This window comes from Aplosporella prunicola (assembly GCF_010093885.1).
Source record: "Aplosporella prunicola CBS 121167 unplaced genomic scaffold K452scaffold_19, whole genome shotgun sequence".
Lineage (NCBI taxonomy): Eukaryota > Fungi > Ascomycota > Dothideomycetes > Botryosphaeriales > Aplosporellaceae > Aplosporella > Aplosporella prunicola.
This window is the reverse complement of record NW_022983547.1, coordinates 406,748-430,984: the sequence shown is the minus strand read 5'-3', so window position 1 is coordinate 430,984 and position 24,237 is coordinate 406,748. Positions and strand designations below refer to the sequence as shown.

At 53.9% G+C, this 24,237-nt stretch overlaps 10 protein-coding genes across 10 annotated transcripts; 7 read left to right on the top strand and 3 right to left on the bottom strand.

Annotated features, from left to right (window-relative positions):
* Nucleotides 1-283: 283 nt before the first annotated feature.
* On the top strand, nucleotides 284-1,182 carry K452DRAFT_63494 (uncharacterized protein). Its single transcript, XM_033546940.1, has one exon. It carries the CDS (start codon nucleotides 381-383, stop codon nucleotides 1,143-1,145), a length of 765 nt encoding a protein of 254 aa, XP_033395350.1. The 5' UTR covers nucleotides 284-380; the 3' UTR covers nucleotides 1,146-1,182.
* K452DRAFT_336304 (uncharacterized protein) lies at nucleotides 1,183-1,629 on the bottom strand (the record flags this gene model as incomplete). Its single annotated transcript, XM_033545241.1, has 1 exon — nucleotides 1,183-1,629. A coding segment is annotated over one exon (411 nt), but the record flags the coding sequence as incomplete, so codon positions are not given.
* Nucleotides 1,630-2,716: 1,087 nt separating this feature from the next.
* K452DRAFT_63460 (uncharacterized protein) lies at nucleotides 2,717-3,350 on the bottom strand. The gene has a single exon (XM_033546939.1). The coding sequence runs from the start codon at nucleotides 3,103-3,105 to the stop codon at nucleotides 2,749-2,751; it is 357 nt and encodes a 118-aa protein (XP_033395348.1). The 5' UTR covers nucleotides 3,106-3,350; the 3' UTR covers nucleotides 2,717-2,748.
* A 1,844-nt stretch (nucleotides 3,351-5,194) lies between these two features.
* K452DRAFT_63428 (uncharacterized protein) lies at nucleotides 5,195-6,528 on the top strand. The gene is made up of 4 exons (XM_033546938.1): nucleotides 5,195-5,667; nucleotides 5,731-6,024; nucleotides 6,070-6,201; nucleotides 6,257-6,528. Exons 1-4 carry the CDS (start codon nucleotides 5,254-5,256, stop codon nucleotides 6,449-6,451), a joined length of 1,035 nt encoding a protein of 344 aa, XP_033395347.1. The 5' UTR covers nucleotides 5,195-5,253; the 3' UTR covers nucleotides 6,452-6,528.
* Nucleotides 6,529-7,860: 1,332 nt separating this feature from the next.
* Nucleotides 7,861-9,067, top strand: K452DRAFT_231998 (uncharacterized protein; the record flags this gene model as incomplete). The annotated part of the gene is made up of 4 exons (XM_033537202.1): nucleotides 7,861-7,888; nucleotides 8,020-8,096; nucleotides 8,202-8,825; nucleotides 8,882-9,067. The coding sequence occupies 4 exons, from the start codon at nucleotides 7,861-7,863 to the stop codon at nucleotides 9,065-9,067; spliced, it is 915 nt and encodes a 304-aa protein (XP_033395346.1).
* Nucleotides 9,068-9,443: 376 nt separating this feature from the next.
* K452DRAFT_289632 (uncharacterized protein) lies at nucleotides 9,444-10,694 on the top strand. The gene has a single exon (XM_033540863.1). It carries the CDS (start codon nucleotides 9,655-9,657, stop codon nucleotides 10,411-10,413), a length of 759 nt encoding a protein of 252 aa, XP_033395345.1. The 5' UTR covers nucleotides 9,444-9,654; the 3' UTR covers nucleotides 10,414-10,694.
* Nucleotides 10,695-11,781: 1,087 nt separating this feature from the next.
* Nucleotides 11,782-16,553, bottom strand: K452DRAFT_300175 (uncharacterized protein; the record flags this gene model as incomplete). Its single annotated transcript, XM_033542301.1, has 4 exons — nucleotides 11,782-15,137; nucleotides 15,912-16,141; nucleotides 16,200-16,318; nucleotides 16,374-16,553. The coding sequence occupies 4 exons, from the start codon at nucleotides 16,551-16,553 to the stop codon at nucleotides 11,782-11,784; spliced, it is 3,885 nt and encodes a 1,294-aa protein (XP_033395344.1).
* Nucleotides 16,554-17,460: 907 nt separating this feature from the next.
* Nucleotides 17,461-17,874, top strand: K452DRAFT_320270 (uncharacterized protein; the record flags this gene model as incomplete). The annotated part of the gene is made up of 1 exon (XM_033544305.1): nucleotides 17,461-17,874. One exon carries the CDS (start codon nucleotides 17,461-17,463, stop codon nucleotides 17,872-17,874), a length of 414 nt encoding a protein of 137 aa, XP_033395343.1.
* A 675-nt stretch (nucleotides 17,875-18,549) lies between these two features.
* K452DRAFT_275070 (uncharacterized protein) lies at nucleotides 18,550-20,817 on the top strand (the record flags this gene model as incomplete). Its single annotated transcript, XM_033539218.1, has 3 exons — nucleotides 18,550-19,376; nucleotides 19,463-19,712; nucleotides 19,761-20,817. Exons 1-3 carry the CDS (start codon nucleotides 18,836-18,838, stop codon nucleotides 20,815-20,817), a joined length of 1,848 nt encoding a protein of 615 aa, XP_033395342.1. The 5' UTR covers nucleotides 18,550-18,835.
* A 1,143-nt stretch (nucleotides 20,818-21,960) lies between these two features.
* K452DRAFT_63161 (uncharacterized protein) lies at nucleotides 21,961-23,148 on the top strand. Its single transcript, XM_033546936.1, has one exon. The coding sequence runs from the start codon at nucleotides 22,320-22,322 to the stop codon at nucleotides 23,049-23,051; it is 732 nt and encodes a 243-aa protein (XP_033395341.1). The 5' UTR covers nucleotides 21,961-22,319; the 3' UTR covers nucleotides 23,052-23,148.
* The last annotated feature ends 1,089 nt before the right edge of the window (nucleotides 23,149-24,237 follow it).

Below are 24,237 nucleotides of genomic sequence, written 5' to 3'. Positions count from 1 at the left end.
GAACAGGCGGGGTGGGATGGAGGTCTAGGTAGCTATGGAGCTATGTACGGAGTAGGTTCGCGGCTCCGAGATGGCTAGTTCTGGGGCCAATGGATGCAAGATGAGGTTATGGGCTGCTGTTGGAACGTCTGGATGGTCCTTCGGTACGTAAGGCATTACTTTGTCAATATAGCACAGGGATGACAGCGTCAATCGTCCGCGCTGCTGGGTGCGGCGGTGCAGAAGCAGAAGCAGAAGCTCCGCGCGGAATGACGCCGCACTCTGTAGCGCCAACGAAAAATATCTACGCCAGCAACGCGACCCCACGAAACCCTCCCCCTCCCCCGCCTTGCTCCCGCCACCAATTCTCCTCTTCGCATGCACTCGCGCACGTACGAACCATGTCCGCCACCGACGACAGCCACGCTACGAAGCCCACGCATCTCGATCCCAGCGCGCTCGGCACCCGCGAATACTGGGACGACGCGTACACGGTCGAGCTGGCAAACCATGCGCAATCCGCCGAAGACGAAGGCACAATTTGGTTCTCGGACGCCGGAGCCGAAGAGCGCATGCTGCAGTATCTAGAGGATCTGGCCGACGAAGGGCGCCTGCACAAAGAAGAAGAGGAGGGAGAGACGACGAGCTTCCTCGACCTGGGCACAGGCAACGGACACTTGCTGTTTGCGCTACGCGACGATGATTGGGAGGGCCGCATGGTGGGTGTGGATTACAGTCGCAAGAGCGTGGAGCTGGCGCGGCGCATCGGCGAGACGCGCCGCGCCGAGAACGAGGAACTGCGCGCTGTGCAGTTCGAGGAATTCGATATCCTGGCGGGCACACCAGGCGAGTGGCTCGGTGCAGGCTTCGATGTCGTGCTGGATAAGGGCACCTTTGATGCCATCAGCTTAAGCGGCGAGATGGATGCGCAGGGCAGGCGTATCTGCGAGGGCTATAGGGAGCAGGCGGAGAAGCTGATCAAGAAGGGCGGCATTTTGCTGATTACGAGTTGCAACTGGACAGCCGAGGAACTCAAGGAGTGGTTCGTGGTTGATGGAGGAGAATTGGAGTATGAGGATGCTATCAAGTATCCCAGCTTCACGTTTGGCGGCAAGACCGGACAGCAAGTCTGTTCTTTGGTCTTTAGAAGAAAGACGGCGCCTTGAGGAACCTAAGACAATCTCTGGATAAGAGGGTCGTTTGGCCTCCAGGGCAGGACACTTCATCATGCCTTCCACTTCAGCCATGCAACAACGAGCCGCTTCTTCCTCTCGTCGTGGTCTTCCCTTCTGCCATCCCCCTCGACCGCCGAGTCTCGTATCCTTCCATCAGCATCCATCTCATAAATTCCATCGATTGCGCAATCTTGAAAAAAGGCGCCATGTTGGCCCTACCAGTATGGAACCCCGCGAAGACGAACACCCTTGCTATGGGGTCTGGAGACAAGAAATGGAACATGGACTTGGCAAGGTTGTGATGCTCATGGGGCATCCAGAGACAGTCTGCGGCGAGGACTCGCCTGAAACGTCCTGCGTTAGTAGTGGCTAATGGCGAGCTCAAGTCTCCCCAGAGGTGGCTTTGGACAAAAACTTTTGGGCGCAGAGCGGTAGGGACGTTCTTCTCCACGCTCTTCGTAAGAGTTTCAAGAATCTAGGGAGCAGGATAGCCGGAGATGGTGACCTGTGTTGGACCAACGCCCGTCGGTATATGTTGGCCAGCGCCGGCAGAAAAATGAAAACCAACCTCTTCAGCATCAGCCTTAAAACTCATGATTCCCACAAATCCCTCGCCTGCATCCAGAATCTAAGCAGCCCTGCTTTTTCCACAAGAGCGTATGCTCACATCAACTGCTCCTGCAACCGCCACCACCAACTATATCTTTATCACTCAACTGCCCAAGCTCCAAGATGCTGTGATACTATGCTTCCCATGACCTCTGCTCCTCATTCTTCACCCACCGCTCCTCGGAGCCGGGAACCGTAGTGTGCAGTTTCGCCATACCGCCGCGAGAAATATTTAATAACGCTGCCCGCACCCCCGGACCGCCGTGCGGGTGTTTTCCGCGCGGGGTCTTCTGTGCGTGAGTTGCGCTGGCTTGCGACCCGCAATGCTGCGTAGCACTGCTCAGCTTGTTTGCTGTTTGACTTGCCTTTGAATGCAGTTTATCAAGAACGAAGTTGAGGAATATTTGCCTCATAACATCTTGTTTAGCCGCTCAAAGGCGAAAGGAGTTAACGTAGCGATCGAACTAATTCTGGCTCGTTTACTCTGTATATATTGTACGTTTGCAAAATAACTTCTCAACAATCACGTGATGGTTGCTATCACGGTTGCCTGGTGAAATGGTTAGTTACTCTCATTTGCTCCATCCAATCAACTCAATACTAATCTTGATATAGGTATCACGAGACGTTGTGGCCGTCTTATTCTGGGTTCGATTCCCAGGGCAGCCAATTCTTTTTGCTTTTGCTTTTTTGCTTTCCAAAATCGTTCAGACCAACACGATGGTCATCTTGTAGAGGTATACATAGCAAAGGATGATATTTGCGCAGCCCATGGTCAAACAAACCCTTCTTCTCACAGTTTTGCTATCCAAGAGTTTCGTCATCCGTGATTATTGGTTTTCTCATACCTTTTGCTGCTTCAAACCCCATTTGAGAAAAGCAATATTTGTAACAATCTCCCCCCATTTTTCTGAACAATAATTGAGGAAAAAAAGTATTTCGACTTTCCCAAGTGTAAAAACGGAACACGTTATGACAGAAATAGCTACAGTTGGTCGTCGGTGGGGTTCTCTTGACCTGCGTCCTGTCCACTCCACTGATGAGACGCTCCTGCGCCCTGCGTGCAAAGTAGGGTCATTCTGGTGATTCCTATGTGCCCCTTCCAATAAGCCAACATGGCCGGTGTACAATCATTATTGTCCATGAGCTCAGTGTATGCTCCCGCTTTGAGCAGCCGCCTCACTACTCTCTTATGCCCGCTATAAGCGGCCTCGCGCAGCGGTGTTAGCTTGTAGACGTCAATTATGTCGAGTTTTACTCCTACCCGGAGCAGTATTTCCATTGCCCACTCGTGCCCCGCGTAGCAGCCCAGTGGGCTACTACACTTACACTTCTTTTGCATAGACCTAGGATACTCCGATGCCCACAAGTGGTCCGATTCGAATGGACGGAAGAGAAAAGAGCATTTACTGAGCTGTGGTCGCTGCAGATACAAGGCCAGGTACGTCCATTGCCAACGATGCAATAGTAATTTTTATGACCAGACATAGAGCCTCAGGTGTATACGTTATCGTCACGGTGGTTCTGTTTGAAACCGTCTGGTTCATCATTCTAAGTATCAAGCATAGCTCTTGCCACAGTAGCTTCAAATGGAAGAGGCACGATCCATCCTACGGTATACTCAGGGACCGCATAATATTCCAGGTGAATCGATGAAGAGTTGACATCCAGTTTCCGGAGTATTACAGTCAAATCTTGATACAACGTTTGAGCTAGTCAGCGAACGCACTCTTAAGTAGCTAGCTACCTACATACACACACTCAGCGTCAGCAAATCAAAAGCACAATCACATGGAACACAAACGAATTTAAGAAAGCCCGTCATGCGTCAGCATGCTGACGACGTGGCGAATTCCGTCCACCCAGGCTTCTATCCGAAGAAGAGCAGCCTTGGCTCAGGCACCACGCCGCCACAGCAAGCAACGCCGCAGCCGTCGGCCACGGACAGCCGATAGCACAATGCACAGGATGCCTCCACCGCATCTCCCCCTTTTCCCCATAGCAAAGATAGCAAGGAAAGGGTGAGTCGCCGCAACCGCCGAGGAGGAGTTCCGCTCGCTCCTGACCGAACCCCAGCCCTGCCTACAAGCCCGCGGCGGTAGGGTAGGGAGCTGGCCCGCTGGAACGGCACGGTCTACGACGCCGTCGCGAGGACGGTACGGCTTCCGCACTAGTGCCCCTCCTGTCTGGAGCAGTAGCCCCACCTCTGCCTGGTTGCAGTAGGTTGCAGTAGAGTTATGCGTGCGTGTTCTGAAAGCTTGGGCGTTGGCGGAGAAGCGTGACGTGCGGTGGAAAAGATGAAATGATGATTGGTGGTGGAGCACCTATTGGAAAAAAGATTGGCAGCGCAGAGTTGTTGTGGTGGGAGAAAGGTCGAGGAGAGTGAAGGGTGGGTGGGTGGACTTGTATACCTCTGACTTTGCACTTAACACGGCTTCACTCGCTTGACGTTTGAACAGTCAACGCTACCCAACCTTAACACTCGGAAGCTGGTGACCATCCGAGCCGTAGTAACCAGTCTGAACTGTACTAGGAGGTAGGTTTCCAGGAGCAAGGGAATGAGAAATGTAGCACAATATGAAAGACCGTAGAAGCGCTGGAGCTGTTAAAAGGATGGGGTACTGCTGCCTGGTGGATTTCAGCCTTGTCAGGCAAGTTCTTGAGCAATCCTGACCTTTGTCATCCTCGAGGCTGAATTCGATAAATGCAGGCCATTAAGCGTTTTCGTAATCTCGGTAGTACCGATACTGACGCATCCAACTATCCATGTCTATTGTCGCTTAAGTGTCCAGGCAGAAGCATAAGACTCCCAAAATGAACTAGAAGCAACCGCAGAAGCCGTTTTCTCCCGCGTACAAAAGTAACCGAGGCAGTGATTTTGGCGAATGATTGATGCCAGGGATGAGATGTTTGTGCCACAGTCTGAGTCACTCATGCTCCTCGTCAGCCTTGCCGACAGCCTACGCTCTGCTGAACTCAACAAGCTCGCCGCATACTCAGCCTAGGAAGTAGCGATATTGAAGACGGAACTCCCACAAACCCCAAATGATCTTTAAAGCGTCACTTTGCTTCCATATCCAAGTAATAGGTGATGATATTATCCGACGACATGGCAAATCAGCTTGGAAAGATCGGTGTCGATGTAGTTAGTTCAAGTAAATATGGAATTCCCTTTCCCAATATTACCGGGCACGGTAAATACTGATCTCACTAGATGATGCTTCGATCAGTTCAACGAGAAGTACCCTCCGGAAAGAGCTTGAGGCACCAACGGAGAAAAAGCCCCGTTTGATGTAAGCCAATTTATACTCTTTCGCGCAAAATTGGACAACTCAACAATATGTACTAGCACCTGTTTTCTCACTCTGTTTTTCATTTCTGTGATTATCAATTCGCGCAACATGAGTAGCATATCTTACGGTCATACACTAATTTAATAAGCTTTACGAACCGCACGAAAGACAACGAAACACTTACTATAGATGACTCGATGTACATCTTGTCGGAGACAAAATATCCACAGTTCACCAACTTCGATTCCAATGGTTTCTTTGGCTGTTGCTCCACGTACGATGACCAGAAGGACGATGAACTCACTGGGCATATTTCAGGCGCCTGCTTCAAAGTCAAGCATATCTGCGGGACTGCTGGTTCAAGGAAACATCCCTATTTATGGCTCCAGTTCAGCGCTTCAATCTATTGGAGCCTCTCGGAAGGAGTCAATCTTGTCATCTGCGTGAACGCACCTGAGAAGATGCAAAATCAGTTGAAGACACTGGCACGCGCTTGGGATAAAAACAAAACTGATCCTTTCACCTGGTACGTAGTAATGGCGTATGAGATTGCAAAGGAGTACGATGCGTCGGTGCAGGCTCTCCGAAATGTGGTTCGGCATGTTGAACTGGTGAGTGCTCCGCACCTCTTTTATGTCTCAGTGGGTACGTCTCCGGGATGTTGACACAAACAGGAGCGGCTCACACCGCAATACGTCGAAAGCGACTTTCATTCCCTCCACGATATTGAAAGGCACGCAATCCATTCGAACGAAACCTTGGATGTGGCAGTAGACAGTTTGGAGAGTATGATCGAGCAGCACAGTCATCTCCAACGAGACTGTTGTATGCCTACAGGTGTGGATCACGGTAAGGCAATGGTTTTCAAGAAAACGCACGTGAAGCTCGGATTGGTGTTGAAGAAGCTTCGTGCCATCCGTGCACGCTCCAAGACCATTGAAGAGAGACTGAAGAACGAAATCAGCCTTGTAAGTGGCAGCTTAGTGGGTAGAGCACCGAGCTGATAAGACCAGGCTTTCAATCTCGTATCTCAGCGAGACAGTCAGAGTGCTGTTGCACTTGCGGAAGATGCAAAGAGCGATAGTTCGGCCATGCGGATCATCGCAGTGGTCTCGGCAATTTTCCTTCCCGGAACCTTTGTCTCGGTAGGCGCTAATGTCGGGATGTTGCGAATCAGTGCTTGGCTCACACTCTTCACAGTCGCTCTTCGGTATGAACTTTTTCGCCCTATCGAACACAGCACAGTCCCGACTGATAATGTCTGACGATTTTTGGCTGTACTGGGTGGTCACGATACCAGTGACTTCCATGACTTGCCTAGCATGGGGAATATGGTGCTACTGGCCGACATTGTCCAAGGAAAAGAGCCGGTCCGGTGAGAAAGATCCCGTGTAAAGCATGGTACCCGAGAATTAACAGCGAGAATACGTCTGTCACCGAAGCCGTTCAAATTGTACAGTAGGATGAGCGTAGAAATGGTGGTTGATACAGTGAAGCAAAGGTGTACGACACGGAAATATTTTGCTTACGTCGAAACTTATCACACCACTATCCTTTCCTTGTAGCATCATGAATACCGTATGGTCGGCGGCAGGAGAAGAATGAACAAATTTGGCCTTGAGGCACGTGCATACAAACAAGGTGGACTTGGAAATCTATAAATTGGGTAGGACCATGTCGTACGACTGACCTGCGAGATGAGATTCGCGAGCAAACCTTAACCCCAGGCTGGGGAAGCACCATCTCCTGATATTCGGCAGTGGCCTAGTTTCAACCCCAGATCGCCGTCTAGCGACCTGGACCGTGGTGGACAGCCCTGACGGAACCTGAGCGCCAGCACGTGACTAAAACTGGATCTCCAGGATTTTACCGCGCGAAGAGAGTCTCGAAGCGTGCTCGAGCACCAATGACGTCTTTTCGTCGTGGCGTTTCCAAAGACTGCGGCTGTCTAGTTTTTCCCCCCTGTGGCTGCGAATTCCGCGGCCAATGGCAGTCGGGAAGCAGCGTCGGCTCAGGCACCTTGGGCTCTCCACCCACGACGTGGCGCTGCTCCACCAGGGCGATAGCAATCGGCAGCAGCAGAACCAAACGGCCTCTGAGGGCGAGAGGACAGTGTCAAGGGCCGAGCAGAAGATGAGCGTGGGAAAGAAGAAGTATGGGGACGTATGCGGCGCTAGCTTATCTCAGAGCCTGAGGGCGGTTTGGGAAGCTGAGGAGGCGGCGAGGTGAAACACAGAGATGACAGTGCGATACGGGGCGCCTGTAACAGACGGCAAAGGCCCCGCCGGCGAATAGCAATGGCCAATGGTCCAACGGAAAAGATTCTCTTGTGCAGCGAAGGCTTCCCGAGAAACTCCGGGGGCCGGAGGTAGCTTCTTCCTAGCGCGGGAAAATTGCCCCGAGCGCCGGCCACCCTTTTTCTCTTACAAAAACCCTCACACCCTCGATCCGACTCCATCAAACCATACTCTCCCCTCATCCTTTACCGCTGATTTCTTGAAGTCACCGGCACAATGGGCAAGGACGGTGAAGTTGTTCAGAGCAAGAAGGTAAGCTCTCCTCATGCCTCACTACCACAAAGCGCAATCCGGCTAACGATGAGATAACAGAGCGTGCTGGGCATGCCCGTAAGCTTCCACCTCCCTCGCATCGACCCGCGTCTTGGTCGACATGGTTGATCATCGCCGAGCCATCCGGAGCTCATCGCAGCGCTCACCCGCCGATGGTTCCGATGGCCGGCTGTTGACAACCTGTCTAAAAATTCTTGCGGAGATGATACCGGAACACAGTTGGCTAACAATGAAATGCAGGGCTTCGTGGTCGACTTCTTGAGTACGTACCGACCAACCAACCTATAGCGCCATCATGCGACCATCATTTGATGCCATTGGCATCGGTGATGGATCCCAACATTGGCTTGCGACGACTGCGACCCGATACAAGATGCTGACTGCTATCAACAGTGGGTGGTATTTCTGCCGCCGTCTCGAAGACCGCCGCCGCTCCCATCGAGCGTGTCAAGCTCCTCATCCAGAACCAGGTATGTCTTACCCCTATCGTGTTGGACGTGGGCTATTGTTACCCCTCTACGCACTGCGAGAGCCTCGCGCCAGTACATCCTAACACATGCTGACAATGACCACAGGATGAGATGCTTCGCGCCGGTCGTCTCGACCGCAAGTACAGTGGTATCATGGACTGCTTCCGTCGTACCACTGCTGCTGAGGGTGTCGTCTCTCTCTGGCGTGGTAACACCGCCAACGTCATTCGTTACTTCCCCACCCAGGCGCTCAACTTCGCCTTCCGTGACACCTACAAGTCCATGTTCGCCTTCAAGAAGGAGCGTGATGGTTACGCCAAGTGGATGATGGGTAACCTTGCCTCCGGTGGTGCTGCCGGTGCCACTTCCCTCCTCTTCGTCTACTCCCTCGACTACGCCCGTACCCGTCTCGCCAACGACGCCAAGTCCGCCAAGGGCACTGGTGAGCGCCAGTTCAACGGTCTCGTCGATGTCTACAAGAAGACTCTCGCCTCTGATGGTATTGCCGGTCTCTACCGTGGTTTCGGTCCCTCCGTCCTTGGTATCGTCGTCTACCGCGGTCTGTACTTCGGCATGTACGACTCCATCAAGCCCGTCATCCTTGTCGGTCCTCTTGAGGGTAACTTCCTTGCTTCCTTCCTGCTCGGCTGGACTGTCACCACTGGTGCCGGTATCGCTTCCTACCCTCTTGACACCATCCGTCGTCGTATGATGATGACCTCCGGTGAGGTATGTATCAACTGTATTCTTACTCTACCATGGACTTAAAACTAACAAATGAACAGGCCGTCAAGTACAAGTCCTCCGCCGATGCTGCCCGCCAGATCATCGCCAAGGAGGGTGTCTCGTCCCTCTTCAAGGGTGCCGGTGCCAACATTCTCCGTGGTGTTGCCGGTGCTGGTGTCCTGTCCATCTACGACCAGGTCCAGCTCCTGCTCTTCGGCAAGGCCTTCAAGGGCGGTTCGGGTTAAACGCCATATCCTTAAATCAAGGATATCGAGAATACCAACAAAAGGGGAGGGGACGATCAGTGGATGAGGATGAAGTGGAATGGTGGAAGATAGAGCAAGATCACACTCGAGATTGTTCTGGTTACGAAAGCACAAAGCTGGGATCGGCTTCTGATATCCCTGCTTCAATGCATCTTGTACTTTACTGCCGGTCAAATCTTTTTCGTTGTACACTGCGGTTCCATTCGACATGACTTGCTTTTGATTCTGCTCATTGCGTCTGTTGATAGGACAAAAAGCTGAGGCCTTTGTTTGCTGTCAAATGCCGTGATGTACAAGCCCATGCCATGTGCAGCCCCTGGATGCCGGGTGGACAGCTTGCATTCCAGAATTTTCCTAGCCGGTCAGCCAACGAATCTGATTACGCGGCTGACGACAGAGGCACGTGATAAGCGTCATCGCTGAAAGAGGAAATAAGCTCACTTTCCGCATATGCAAGGACGACCACCCACACACCTACCTTTCTCATCACAACCACCCATCCTATATCTACATACTCTTCCCTGCTTCTCTTGGCCCTAAACATTCATCATCACACACTTTTCGCCATGCCGCCCATTCCAATCTACTCCAACGCCCCCATAAATCCCAACACCGCGGCCGCCACCGCCGACGGCGTCACCCCACAAACCGACTCCAACCTCAATGATCAACAAGGACAGCAGCACCCACCACCCACACGTATCGTCCCCGCCTCCGTGCCCGCAACGACGACGCAAGGCGTGGGATCACAGCCTGCAGCGCCGCAACCCGGCGCCGTCCCCATCCCACCTCCACCGAGCACCACCACCGCCACAGCCACCTCAGCAGGGGTTCCGCCCGCGCCCCAGCCCGGCCAAGCGCCCAGCATCGCCACCGCAACCGCCACGGCGCCAGCACCGACGCACGCTGCGCACCCACCGCCACAGTTTTCGATCCCGGCACCCCAGGCCAACGCTGCGCCCACGTCGTCCACAACCGCATCGGCCGCCGCGTACCCTGCCGGCCCAACGACCATAAACTTGGGCCCGGCACCTGGCGGTGCGGCGCCCTCGCCGGCAGAAACGGGTGCGACTGCCACGCGCGAGCAGCGTCGGAGCTTGGAGCACCCGCCTGGCTACGTGCAGAATCCGTATGCGGCGGATGGGACGGCGGAGCAGCGTGCGCGGATGGAAGCGGCGGCCCAGCAGCAGCAGGAGGAGGGCGGCTTGTGGGGGAGCATGAGGGCCGCGGCGGCGAAGGTGGGCGAGGGCTTGAAGAAAGGTGAGGAGGAGGCGTGGAAGCTGGTTGGTGGGAGTGGTGGGAAGGGAGGGTCGCTGGGCGGTTAAGTTAAGGGATGGGCTGTGGGAGACCTGAAGGCGCCTTTTCTTAGCCCGGATTTACTTTCTCTGTGCGCATGGGATTGGGTGTCGCGAAGCTAACTGCGCGCATGGGTTTTGTGCATGCAATACTTACTTCTCTGCGCTCACTTGGAGTGGAACAGTCCCCACGACTGGAGTCTCTTACGCATGGATCGTTAGTCTGCTCTGCTTCTCAAGCTACGGCCGAAATCTCCTTAGAAAAAAGATTATAAGAGCTACTGAATTAAAACATCACTCCATACAGCCGAGCCGGATAAAGATTATTCTAGGCCCATTTGAACAGGGCCTCTACAGCCTGGTGGAAATAACTTTGACCCTTCTAAAGCGTTATAGCAGGGTAAAGATCGTTTCGGCCTGTCCGAATCCCACAGAGTAGTATCTAAGCATGAGTGGGCATCGCACTCGAGCTCATATCACGAATAGCAGGCAGCCAGGCAGGCACTCACACACCCAGAGCCATACTCCGCACCGCAGAACTGTAAGCACGCATGCATTTAGCTAAAGCAAATTGATAAAAAACAATACTCCACCCGACCATAGCTCCACCACCAACCAACGCCAGAAGCCAAAAGCCAGAAATCAGAAGCCAGAAACCAGAAGCCAGAATCCAGAATCCAGAAGCTAGAAGCCACGGGAAAATCTAGAACTGCCAGGAGTGTGAAGCCAAAAGCAAGAGGCAAAAATCAAAACAGAAAAGGAAAGTAAAGAAGCACCCCCATTTCACCACGCAAAAGCAAACTCCCACCGCAAGCTACGCAACATGACTATGTCCCTTTTTTCCTCGCCTTCCATCTCCCCTAAGCATGTTCATGTGCAGCCATGGCGTGTGAGACGTAGATAGAGTGCCTTGGACGCGCCTTCCGTGTCCTTGCGTCCCTAACATCCAGCACAACGAGGTAGTTTTGAAGTGAAGCGCCGTCCCCGGCCCAGAAAAACTCCGTTTGGTGGTGGATGACAGAAAAGAGAAAGAGCAGCTGTGACGACAGGAGAGCAAGAGCGTGTATCATGCATGGCATGGACAGTGAGCCGTTGTCTATAATAGCATTGAGTGGAGGAGACAGCGTAGAGTGCGTCAAGCTGTGCTGTGGGTTGCAAATTGCTTGGCAGCCCGTGTAGTGCCAAGCGGGTGCGTAAGAGGTGTCTGGACCGAGATGCTTGACTTAAAACATGAGTGAGTTAAAGTAAGTAGGTAGATGGTCGAGTTCTTGAGGCCATTTCGAAGGTGACGTCACTTGAATCCGGACGTTGGAAAGACTAGTGAATAGGCCGTTATTGCGCGTGAGTGAACTGCCTGTAGTGAAGACGAATGGAGAGTTTCGGTCGGGGTATCGTATTCTAGATAGTGTTGAAAGCGGTATCTTCATTTTCCACGTCCTCTTGCTTCAATGAGCCGGTTTTGTCTGTTGTCTCAGAAATGTTTTCCTTGTTGTCGTCTAGATACGCGACAAGGTCACCCAGAAGCGGCGCGCGATCTTGAGCCACGGCACCCACTGTCGTATCAGGCGCCTCACTCGTATCCAACGACTTGCTCACGTCCATAGCATCAGGACCTGCTTCAGTCTCCTGGTGAAGACGCTCACTGTGCTCTTCCTCGTCTTGGTTCTGCTTGTCTTTCTCGTCCTCTTTCTCGTCCTCGTTCTCGCCCTCTTCCTCGCCCTTTTCTGCAGCCTCTTCGTTATCCTCACCCTCGACGAGGCGGCGGAACACTTCCTCTGCTCCTTCCACAACTTCGTGAACCTTGCTCTTGAGCTCATGATCCTCAGGTGGTTCGACTTTATCGACGGATCCCAAATTACCGAGAAGAGTGGCATAGTCGCGACGTGCGGTCTGGTAGACGCCTTTGGCGCGGATAGCTAGCTCGCTTTTAACCTTGTCACACATTAGAGTAAGCTGTGCCTTGACGGTGTTGCAGGCGACCTGGAACATCGTGCGCCGCTCCCTATCCACCTGTGTGTGCATGTGACTCTTCATCCTGACGTAGGATCCTGTGCCGGACTCGTTCGCACAAAGTGAGTATGCATGCCGCATGGCAGCTGCAATGGCTGGCGTAAACTCTCTGTTGGCCTCCCGCTGTATGTCATTCATTTGATCGGTTATGACCTTGATCTGCTCTTTCAGGAAAGGCTCATAGTTCTGGAGCTGTTGACTGAGGCCACTCAGGCGCGCAATGCTAACACCGTTGTCATGGGCCCGACGCTGCACATCTTTATGGAAGTTCTTGAGTAACTTGGTGACCTTGTCAGTGAAACTAGCCACCTGTACGGGCAGTTGGCGCTGGAAACATTTCTCCCAGTTCGAAGCGATGCTTTTGATAACCGGGGCCATGAGTTCCTCGTTGAAATCGCGTGGGCCGGCTCGGCCGGTCCAGGCACCGTCTCTCCTCACTATGGCTTTGTAGGTAGGCCAAAGAAGGCCACCAATAGACCTGTGAGCACCCCATCCGTCTGCAGTTGGCAATGCGTCATCGATGGCCTTCCGTATGCCATTATCCCACTTCTGGTAGATGTTGGTCGTGAGTGTGCTAATCATCTCAGAAAGGCATTTGTCCACGGCTTCGTTGAGACCACGCTCTAGCTCGGCGAGCTTAAATTCAAGGAAAGCAACTTCTTTTCGATGCTGTCCGGCCGTCATCGGAGCGCCGCGTCCCTCCTTCGATGCCCATAGGCTCAATGAAGTCAGTGTCTGGCTCAAATTGTTCAGGAACCTGCGACTCGCGGCCGATCTTCCTGCCTCCGTGAGCTTTTTGCAGTGTGCCTGGAGCTGTGGCATCTCGGTTTCGGAAATATCATTGAAGCCATGGACAGGGTCGTCTCTCTTAAGTCTACCGCAAAGCTTCTGGTATGCCCTACTAGACACGCAGAAGACTGGGAGCGAACGAGCTACTTCTGCGTAGTCACGGATATCTGTGTCTGGATCGAAGTTTTCCTCATCTTCGTCCTGAGCGTTTTCTTGGTCGAGTTCCTTGATACCGGCGGCAAAATCATGTTGGATGGAATGCCTTGAGTAGTTGTTCCTCCCCGAAATACATTTGGCACTGATTTCGGCCCTGAGCTTAGAGTGTTTTTTGCGTAAATCTTTCTGCTCATCTTGAATCTCTGATATCTTCTGATCAATGTCAACTCTCGATCGTCTGGCTTCTTTTTTCCTGGACTTGAGTTCCCGAAGTTTTGAGGCAACATCTTCCTCTGTCAAAGGCTGGCGCTGTTCTTCTTGCTCACCGGAATCGCTATCGCCATCCTTGAAGGACTTGTCAGAAGAATCATGGTCAGACTCGTCAGTACACTCATCCTCAACCTCAATTGGGTCATCGTCAGTATCGCCCACGCGGCGCTTCTTCTTTCGGGGCTTCTTCGCCGGAGAGTCCCGTTTTCTCTTTTTGGACTGCTTAAAGTTAGGGTTAGGGGCGAAGACAGTTTTGCCTTCTTCCACCTTTTCTTCAAGATCTTCCCAAGCCTCAATTTCGTCATCGCACTCGTCGACGACTTCCTTGTACACATCTTTTGATGTCTTGGCTTCATCCAGCTTACCCTCGAGGTCTTTGAGTTGGGCTGCCATGCTATCCAGCTCTGCCCATGACTGTTCCATCTCATCGCCAAGCCCGAGACCAGCGACAGCTTCTTGGAGAGAGATTTCATCAGTTTTAGAGCAGATGAAAGTAACATTACCATATGTTCCATCGAGTTTGAGTTGACGTTTAAAAGTGTCACCCAACAAAGTCTTGGCAGCTTTGTCGTCGACGGCGCGCGTAATAGGGGCCAAAATCCACAGGCCCGTACATTGCTTCATGTATCCAGCCGCGACTGCTGCGCGGGCAGCATTGGAATCTTGAACACCAGGAAGATCGACCATCACAGCGCCTGTCGATAAAGCCTCCGCCCTGGTGTAAATCTTGACCACTTTAATCAATGGCCAATACTCCATACGGATCTTCTCCTTCCGTCTACCGTCTGGTCCGGTCACTTTTTCTTGGCTGTCAACAAAAAACTGAAGGCGCTTGTAGAATTGTTTGGAATCATCCTCGTTGATGTGCTTCGTAGTCCCCAGTACCTTTTTGACCTCGGCGTCGCGAAGGAGCATGTCGGGGCCGCCTTCGGCAAGCATCTCTTTGGTCTTCTGCGGGTAGACAGATTTGATTTTCGCCCAAGCTATGCCTGCATCGGTGTCGGGATTCGAGCAGTCTTTCGACACGTTGCCAGACTGGTCTAGTAAGTCCTTGAAAAGAATATCGAGCTCCTTCCGCCAATCTTCCGGTTTGATGAACTCGATGTCAGAGCGGTACTTGGTCCTGTCGCTGTCGTTCCAGGAGAGTTCAGTAACAACAGCAGTGCAAGCACGCATGCAGTTGGTCGGCACCAAACGCTCTTCATCCAGCAACGCATTGATTACGCTGCTCTTGCCCGCACCTGTGTTTCCGACTACACCTATGACAGTCCGATTACGCGTGAATTGTTTGCTCAAAATTTCCAGACTTTCCAGCCACTGCTTGGCATCGGCATTATCTTTACGTTCATCCAAGGGCTTTCGAACGTCTTTCATGATGTCAAGTGCTTTTTCAACCCCTTCCTCAAGTTTCTCAGGCGATGTCTCCGAGAGCAACTTTTGAAGATAGGGGTTGGAAGGTTTGGCATTTGGTTCGTTGGAAAGTGTCGTCGATGCCCTACTGCTTTCTCTCAAAGCAGTACCATTGATGTCTGCAGGAGAATGAGAAATCCCGGGTTGTGATAGCAAGCTTTTTGTATCCGCGTCCACAGTATTTGAACCTGGTAACAGGTTGCGCCCCGGAGTCTCATGCATCATTCTCGCTGTATTTACGAACGTGCTTGTAGACGGGCTCCCAACCAGGGTTGCAGAGGAGCCTAGTGTACGAGGGCTATGCAAAGGGCGACCTGTCGGAGGAGTAGGCTGGAAAGACGAATACGGCGTAGGGGCGGGAACAGCTCTATTCTCGATATGCGAGGGTGAGTTCATCCATGGATGTTGTCTATGCATCCCATATTCGTACCCTTGCATGATTCGAGGATCATTGTTGTATGGCCCTTGATACATCATTGGAGCTCCATATGCCGTCGGATACCCAGAGGGAGATCCAGGATGGTTCGGGTACGTAGGTCTAGGGGACATGGATGGCGCCTGTGCAGACGGCCTGTAGGTGCTGGGCGAAGATACCCCATATGGAGAGTGTGGTGGCAAGGGGCGCGATGTTTGAAGCGGCGCAGGCCTGGGGAGCTCGCGTGTCGGCTGCACCGGTGAAGCCCGCGGCATTGGGGAGGTGATCCCACGGGGCGATATAGGCAGGTGATGGAAATTGTAAGGATGCACATTAGGTGTTGTGGTGCTAGAGGTGGCGGGCTGTAATGGCTGCCTCGGTGGGATGGATGCGGATTCGATGGAATGAACGACTGATGGAAGCGGCTGTCTGGGTTGGACCGGCGTAGATGCTACAGATGCAGATGCTACAGACGGACTGAGGGATGCAGGAGGCTGGTGGTGTTGGATTGGCGTAGGCGTCACGGACTGATTGAGGGGTTGAGGCAGCTGCTTGGGCGCAGATGCTAAGGACTGAGTATCGGCCGTTCCGGTTGGATTCAACACGGACTTTTCAGCAGCAGCGGCAGCAGTGGCAGAGGAAGCAGATTCCGGGGCTGAACTAGAAGGTGACTTCGGCGCCGAAATGAAAATAGTGGTGTTGTCGTCACTTTAAATGGTAAGTATACGTGCGACTAACGCCAAGTGATCGATAGATAGATACTTACAATTTGTTTAGGTCCATCAGCTTCGAGTCTTCTTGCACTTGGTCTGGTCCGAGGTAAAGTTCCACGTCGATTGAGTGTCTCTTGACATATTCCGCGTACACGGCTTTCACCTTCGTTTTCTGGTGCGATGTCAGTATGGCAAAATCGAGTTGGTTCTTTGCAATCAGGACTTACGCCATTAGCCTTGATCCATAGGAAATCTGCCTGTTCTGACACCGTCGTTGCATCCTTGCCGTGGATCAAAACGGCGACCCAGAATCTGGTTGGCTTCAGAAAATCGTTTGGCTTGACGCTCTTCGCGCGGTCGCGCAATTCAGCGTATTCTGCAGCCGTAATGGCAGTCCGGTTCTCCATTTTTGTCGACTTGATCTTTCAAGTGCGCTGTTTGTCAAGGTCCTTAGGATCCATCCGAGCCATGCAAAAAAATACTTCAAAGTGCAAGTGAAGCTTGTGGCGGAAACCAATCGCACAGTGACGTAAGAAGTGGGAGGTGGTTATGCTTCCGCTCGGGACGCAGAGGAATAGTAGCACAAGCGCAGATCCCGGATAGATGCCTCAGGCCCAATTCTCACTGGAAGTCGGTGGTTAAGCTTTGGCGAAGGTTGGTGGTGTTACCGAAGGCCCGAAAAGTAGGTGTAGGTAGAGAAGAGGGAGACGCGTGCCGCGGGTATGCGAAACTAACGCGCTATCAGCCGGGCGCTAGTCCGTTTTCGGGCTTTCTACCTATGGAGACCCGGAGGGCAAGGTGAGGGAGAGTAAGTGAGCTTGACGGTTCGAAAACTTCACAATTTGCATCAGTTGTTTTGTTGCTCAGCGATACTGGGTGCCAAGAACATTGAAGCTATGCTTTTACACCTCGAAGAATTGTCTTATAAACCATGCGTCGGACTATTTCCTAGTGTGCCACTCACAAATGTAACAACCACCTTTGACCTTGTTTCTTAATTGTCAATAATTACCATGTCCTTCATCACCGTCTGTCATACTGTCTTGCTGCCTGTATCGTGTGCCGTTGTACTCGTAACTCATACAATATCGGCTTATTCCAGCCTTAGCCTTTCACGTGTGTGGCTACGCTTTAGATGTGTAGCACGTCATCATTCCCTCGTCATGCCCTCTGTATAAGTTGACAGCCGTCGCGAGATCTAGTCCAGGTTCACAGACGAGCCGTAGACATATCCCTTCTCCTGTCCCACCTCACCTTCACAACCGATAAAGCACCTTCTTCTAGAACCCAACGAGTTCACTTCTATAACCCATAATGGCTCCGCAATCATCATCCTCGAAGCATCAGACCGAGAAGCCGCTTCGCCAACTCGCGGCCGAGAAGCTACATGGCAAGGGTAGCAACCCATCACAACTCGGAGATCCAGTGTCTCTTAAAGCTGAAGCAGCCGACTCGCATCCCACGGACCAAGACCTTGGCTCACGCGGCAGCAACAACGAGAGCAATTCTAGAGCCTCTCCGGACCAAGGCGGTTCGAGCTCAAAGACGAGAACACCACCGAGCTCATCTGGTGGCTCACACGAACAAAAGCAATTGAAAGGGGGACGAGGCTTGAGAGGAATGGTGGAGGAAAAGGTCAGCCAGGTGAAGAAGGGTGGGAATAAGAGCGAGAACGAGAACGAGCCCGCGGGTCACGACAAGGGACGCGCACCAACGGCCAAACTGTAGTCTTGGATGTAGTGCTGCAATGAACAGCTTAACACAGCGATAACGATGAATCTGCCAACTGTGATGTGAAATGATTTGTACATGTACCGACGGGAGACCATGTGTAACCTGGGTCCGGATGGATTTTGGCGCTTCCGAAAATTGCCCCATGCAGACACGAGTACCTCCATATCCGGAGAGTAAGCTGCCAAGTCGATCCGACCCCGGGGCTGCGAAGCCGTTCCCAGGGATACCCAGGGGCATATGTTGAAGGTGTGATACTCCTAGGTACACGAGGGCTTTACGAAAACGAACACGGCTATACAGAACCTACTTCTACGAGTAGGGCAAGCAAAGTGAGACGGGAGCTAATTGACGCGGTTCGCCAAAATACCAAAGTACAAGTGACACTCTTCAGCTTGATTTGCCTTGGCGCAAAGCGAAGGGGCAACCGGACGTGAAGCAGCATCGAAGAAACCTGATGAACAGGTTAATGAGGGAGGAAATTCGTCATTTGCGCATGCTCGGCATCGACGAACCGACAAGCCGAAGTTTAAGGTGTTCGCGGCAAACAAGTGGGCGGCGGGCCAGGCAGGGCTTTGTGGAGAAAGCTTGGCTCGCAGTGACGTCCCGCCGCGAGCCTAGGGCACCCATGACGAAAGACAACCTGGCACAGGCAGTGCGACACCACTACAATCCGACGCTTACAAAAGCGTCATACTGCCCCTGCATCTTCAGGGCCAAGACATTGTACCTCTCAGCCCTTCCCGCCGACTGCCGCTGCATTGCACCTTAGGAAACTTGATTGGGACCGGAAGACAGCTGACGTTTCCATCCTCTTCGACGACCGACTTGCACCACCCGGAGCTCACGGAAGCTGGCTCTTCCGAGTAGATTTCAATAGCAACGTTACATCGTCATACTTGGAGGCTCCTCACCCTCTTGTACCGTCCGTGTCTTGCCTCTCCCAACTGCCGCAACCATGCCGGATCCGCTCCATGAGGCACTCGAGTGCCTACGACCGAAGGACTTCTCAGACGTCCCCCTTGACCAACTCGAGGGCTTCTTGCACGAAACGTTCGGAAAGGCTGAGCTGATTGTCAACTCGGTCCCACAGCCGCCAGGCGGCACCGATTTCCAAGCCGCGACACGAACCCGCAAGGACGTCAACGGTGCACACAATGCCTCTGAAATAACGGCCGCCGAAGCTCGCGGGCCACCCTTGGACCCTTCATTTGAGGAGCTCCACAAGGCGTGGGGGAAGCCGGTGAAGCTAGGTGCAAAGGAGAACCAGATGGGCATATCGGTGTGGAAGATGGCAGGCGCTGATAGGCACGGAGCATGGTTTGCTCGTCGGAGCGTCCACGAAGGCATGGGTTTTGCAAAGTGGAAGAAAGCTATGCAGCGCGAGTTTGCCGAGAGTCTGGCCACCCAGGGCGGGCCGGGCGAGGGAGCAATCAGAGGTATTGGAGGAGACAGGAGACTTGAGGAAAGCGTGGTAGAGGGAGTTGGCAAGATGGAAGGTCAGTGGCCCATGACAAAGCAGCAGGACTCTTTCGAACCTCTTCAGCATATTGCAACTTGGACGTAACACTGACAGTTCTTACAGTGCTCCAGCTTGCCGCGCAGTTCCCCGGCCCCACAGCACCACGCGAATTCATCACCCTGCTTTTGACATCGGACAATGCCTTGACCAAGAAATCCATCCCTCAGGTCGAACACAAGTCCGCTGACCGAGTGCCACGGCATTACATCGTCGTCTCCATTCCTTGTCAGCATCCCGATGCGCCGCCGCGAGATGGGCTCGTGCTGGGCCACTATGAATCCGTGGAGATGATCCGCGAAATTCCTCTAACGCCGTCGAGTTCAGCAAATGGCGAAGATATAGGACGCAAAGAGGAAGCTAGCGACGACGATCCAGAGACAAATCCGGTTGAATGGATAATGATTACGCGGAGTGACCCAGGTGGTGGCATCCCACGCTTCTTGGTGGACCGTGGCACGCCTGGCAGTATTGCCGGTGACACAGTCAAGTTCCTTAACTGGGCATGCGCCCTGGACGATATTCCAGATCCAGATGTGGACAAGGAACAGCAGAACCAGGTCACCAAGCTACCTGGAGAAGAGAAGGGCCTAGGCAGGAGCCTCTCAGATGATCATTCGTTGACAGAAGCCTACGAGCCTCAGCAGCCCAGCCAAGATCCAGGCGCTGGAATGATGTCTACGATAGCGAGTGGAATTGCTGCCTACGCGCCGAACTCGGTCCAGCACTACCTCCAGCAGTCATCACAGTCGACAACACCTTCGCCTCAGTCCGACAGTGCAAGTGAGACTTCGAGCATCGACAGCTTCGCTTCAGCAGAGCAATACACCACTGCCGCTGATGGCGCCAACGCGAATGCGGCAGCTGTTGCTCACCACAAGGTTCCCTCGAGCGAGAGTCTGGTTAGTACGTCATCTAAATCGAACCAAAACAACCAATCACGATACGAAAAGGAGATGCAGAAGCTCGAGGCGAAGCGCCTTGCGCTTGACGAAAAGTTACGCAAGTCCAGGGAGAAGGAACAATCGCGATCGCAGCAGCTAACGGAGAAAGAAGAGCGCGAGAAGCGCAAAGCCGAGGAAAAGTACGAGAAGGAAATGGCCAAGCTGCAAGCGAAGCGCGAGAAGGAGGCTCAAAAGCTCGAGCAGAAGCGGCAGAAGGATGCCGAGAAGAACGACAAGACGCGACTGGTGCGCGAGCGCGACGAGTGGAAGGAGAAAGCCGACATGATGGAGCATGAGAACCGGCTGCTGAAGGAGCAGATTCGCGAACTGCAGCACGAGAACACGCTCCTGGTGCAGAAGGTCGGGAAGACGGACGTGGGCCAGCATGCGCTGCGCCAGGTGAGCGACGAGCTGGGGCGCGAGCGGAGCCTGAGTAATGCTAGCAGCCGGAAGAGCAGGAAGAGCGGCTCTGGCTGAGCGTGCAGAATCACGGTGACGCACGCCCACAAAAAGCAGCACGGCAACGACAAAGACGAAGAAGCAATATGGCGCTTATCCGGCATAAGCCCACCGGGACTTCTAGGAAGGGGGCTTGGTTCAAAGCCCTCCCTTCCCTCCTTTCCTTTGTATCAAGGCGGTATATATCCTTCTCTCGCTCTTTCTGGCTTTTGATACTTCCTGCGCGTTCGAGCATGCAGCGTCTACGGGTTGCGGTGATCTTTTCAGTCTTTGCAGTTTCGGGACAGCTGTGGGGGACTAAGGTACTGGTAAGGGGCTATGCACGTAAATAGCTACACACACGGCAACAGGGACGGAAGTAATAGAACCCTGTAAACATGTTTCTACCTATCTATGTATGGATTGCTGGTTTTTGCGGCTGGTGCTTTGCTTTTTAGCTCACTGGTGTGGCTGGAGTTTAGGCTGTGTGTGCCTTGAGATTGAGGAGTAGGCTTCGGCGTCGTCGCTGGCTGTAGCTGTACAGTGATAGGTAGGTAGGTAGGTACTGTAAGACACGCGCATTTCGTCAAGCAGACAACCAACACAGGTACCAGTACATCTGCCACTCGCCCTGCCGCACAACACAACTTACACCATCTTTAGAGCCGCCGGCCCAGCACACCCGCAACCACAACAGCTTCACAACAGCCTCACACTCCCTCCCCACCAACCACCACCCAATCAACCAACCAGCCAGCCAACCAACCACAAAAAAGCACAGCACAGCCCAGCCCAGCCCAGCCCAGCCGAACACCAGCAGCATCAAACACACACAAACACACACAAACGACAAGGTCACAAGCACCAGAACCTCGACCTCCCAAGCAGATCCAGACCCAGCCGTCGACAAGGACCACAGACAAGGACAAGCCCGCGTCGCAGCAAAGAGCCAAAAAGCCAAAAGCAAAAAGCTAAAAGTTTAAAACGTAAATCCGCTAGTTATCACACGCGCGCCGACAGCCCCGGGCCCCGGGCGTAAGCGCGAGCACGAGCGTGAGCGTGCCCAGCAGGGCTGGCGGGGCTGGGCTGTGACGGTGGGTGTGGTGTGTGTAAGCTTGCTTGCTTGCTTGCTTGCGCACTTCGGCACTTGGGGCTGGGTGCGCGGGTGCCAGGTGCGAGATGCGAGATGGCGGGGCGTGGAGGTGCGCGTGTGTGTACGATTAGCTGGTTGGAGTAGGTATGCAGTTGCGCAACGACCGGTCAGTCACCTGGGTACCGTAACCCATAAATGGCGGGAAGGGAAGAGATCCAAGGCCGGCAAACCGCGGCCTACCTAACCTCAGTTACCTACCTACGAGCGGGCGCCCAGGCAGGCAGGGGCGGTTGGCCGTTGGACTGATTGCCCCGCCGGGCTAGGTGATCACCCTCTCCTGCCCCGGCGCCGCGGTCCTCGTGTAGGGAGGTGTGCCCTGCATGCAGCGCAGCGCAAGGATATCCCGTCGGCGTCGCAGCGTCGCGACTTCGACCGCGCGTGGGCCACCATGCCGCCGCCCTCGCATCGCATCGCATCGCAGATGGGGTACGTGCTTGCTGGTGCTGCTGGTGCGCGACAGATAGACAGACAGGCCGGACACGCACCCACGACGACGAAGGACCCCTTGCTTCCTGACCGGTGCATGCAGTGGACGAGGCGCGCGTGGCTTGCAGCTGTGGTGCGCATATCGCGCGCGTCAGCCGTCTGTCACGGGTCTCTCTCTTTCGCAATCGCGGCTCGGCTGGGGGTGTGTGCGGGGGCCGCTTCCCCGACGCCGCTTCTGCTGCTCTGGTGCCCGATACGACGACAGACACGCGCGCTGACGTCTCTCTCGCTCCGCCGCCGCACGCACGCCCGCCTGACGATATGCAGCACATGCAGGCGGGCCATCCCGACGACAACGGCGACGACTTGGGACGCGCCTTCACCGCCTCGCTCGCTCCCGCTCAACGGCGTGCTTGCGTTCCTTCTGCACGCCGGCCCAGCATCTGGCGCCGTGCTGAAAAACGGTGCGTACCTAGGTAGGCCGTGCCGTTTCTGCTTGCTTGCCTGTCCTGCGACCAAGTCTGTCTTCGGCAGCCCCTCGCGCCTCGCGCCTCGCTCGCTCGCTCGCTCCCTCAGTTTCCCTGGTCCTGGACCGCGGGCAGACGCAGGCGACCAGGGGCGGACGCGCGCACATCTCGCTCCGCGCAGCAACCAGCGCCTCGCCGCCCGCATCCCTGGCGTGCCGTTTCAATAGGCCCCGGCAGCCCTGCCGATATTTGGCTCGCGGCGGGGGCGGACGATACGCGAGGGCGTTAGGTGTTGTACCAGGGGTGGTGATGGTGGGAGGCGGGCAGTGTCGCAATGGCAATGCCGCAATAATGCGCCGGCGCAATGCGCAATGGGGGCCGTAGCTCGTCTCGTCTCGGCGGGCCAGTTGCGTGCAGTGCATGCAGGACCAGGGCGCCCAATCGCGGCGGCGCCATGGAGGCGCGGCCTCGCTTGTTTCGGGAAGGCGGGGCGGCCGCCGTAGGGTAGGGGACGCGGCCAGGGCGGTGCGGATGTGGCGTCTGCGTGCGGTTGTCGTTGCGAGATTGACGCGCCGATTAGAGGCCCCCCTCCCGAAATGGAGATGCCCGGGTGTCTTGGTGTGTAGGTAGGTGGGAGATCCGTGGAGGGGAGGGGGGTGGTGTGATGCTGGGGGAGGGGGACGGACGAGTGCGCGGAGCAATCTCCAGATGGCAAGATTAGAGAAAGGATGCCTAGGTTGTTATGCGGGTTCGACATGCTCCGATTTGTGGCTTTTTGTGCCGAAGGATGTGTAAGGTTTGGGGTGACTGCTTTTGTTCTTCGGGCTCGCTCCCTTCTACCATCACACCCCGAGAACGAGAATAACGAAAGAAGGAAATAGACTCGGTCTGGACCATGCCGCTGCAGACGCCTTGAGAGGAAAGCATAACCATCATACTACGTAGACCACATGATAGAAGATGAATTTCACTTACTGCTTTGGTTCGTGATATAGTTTTAGTGCTGCAATTTGAAGAAAAAGCATCATGCAAACCTCGCAAGTCTCTCGCTGAAGCGAAATGGCGTAGCTGTTCACGAGACCTCGCCTCTGGCCGAATTAGGAAAGTGAACTGATAAAGACATTGGCGCAAATCCCATAGAACTCTGTTCACGATATCTCGGTTCTCGGTTCTCTGGTCTGCATATCCCAATCAATGGCAGTCAGGAGACACCACAATAGCCGATATGGGCTCTGTAAACTAGTTAGTGACGGGAATCGAACAGGTTAGTATGGCCTCTGATGGTTCGTAAATACATCAGATGACAGCTATGCCAGGGGAGTTGGCTTAAGCAGACTATGAGCTGGACTTGTCCATGTCTACAAAGGGAGCAATTGCCAACGTCTTTTCGGTGTATACATGCAGTGAAATGAA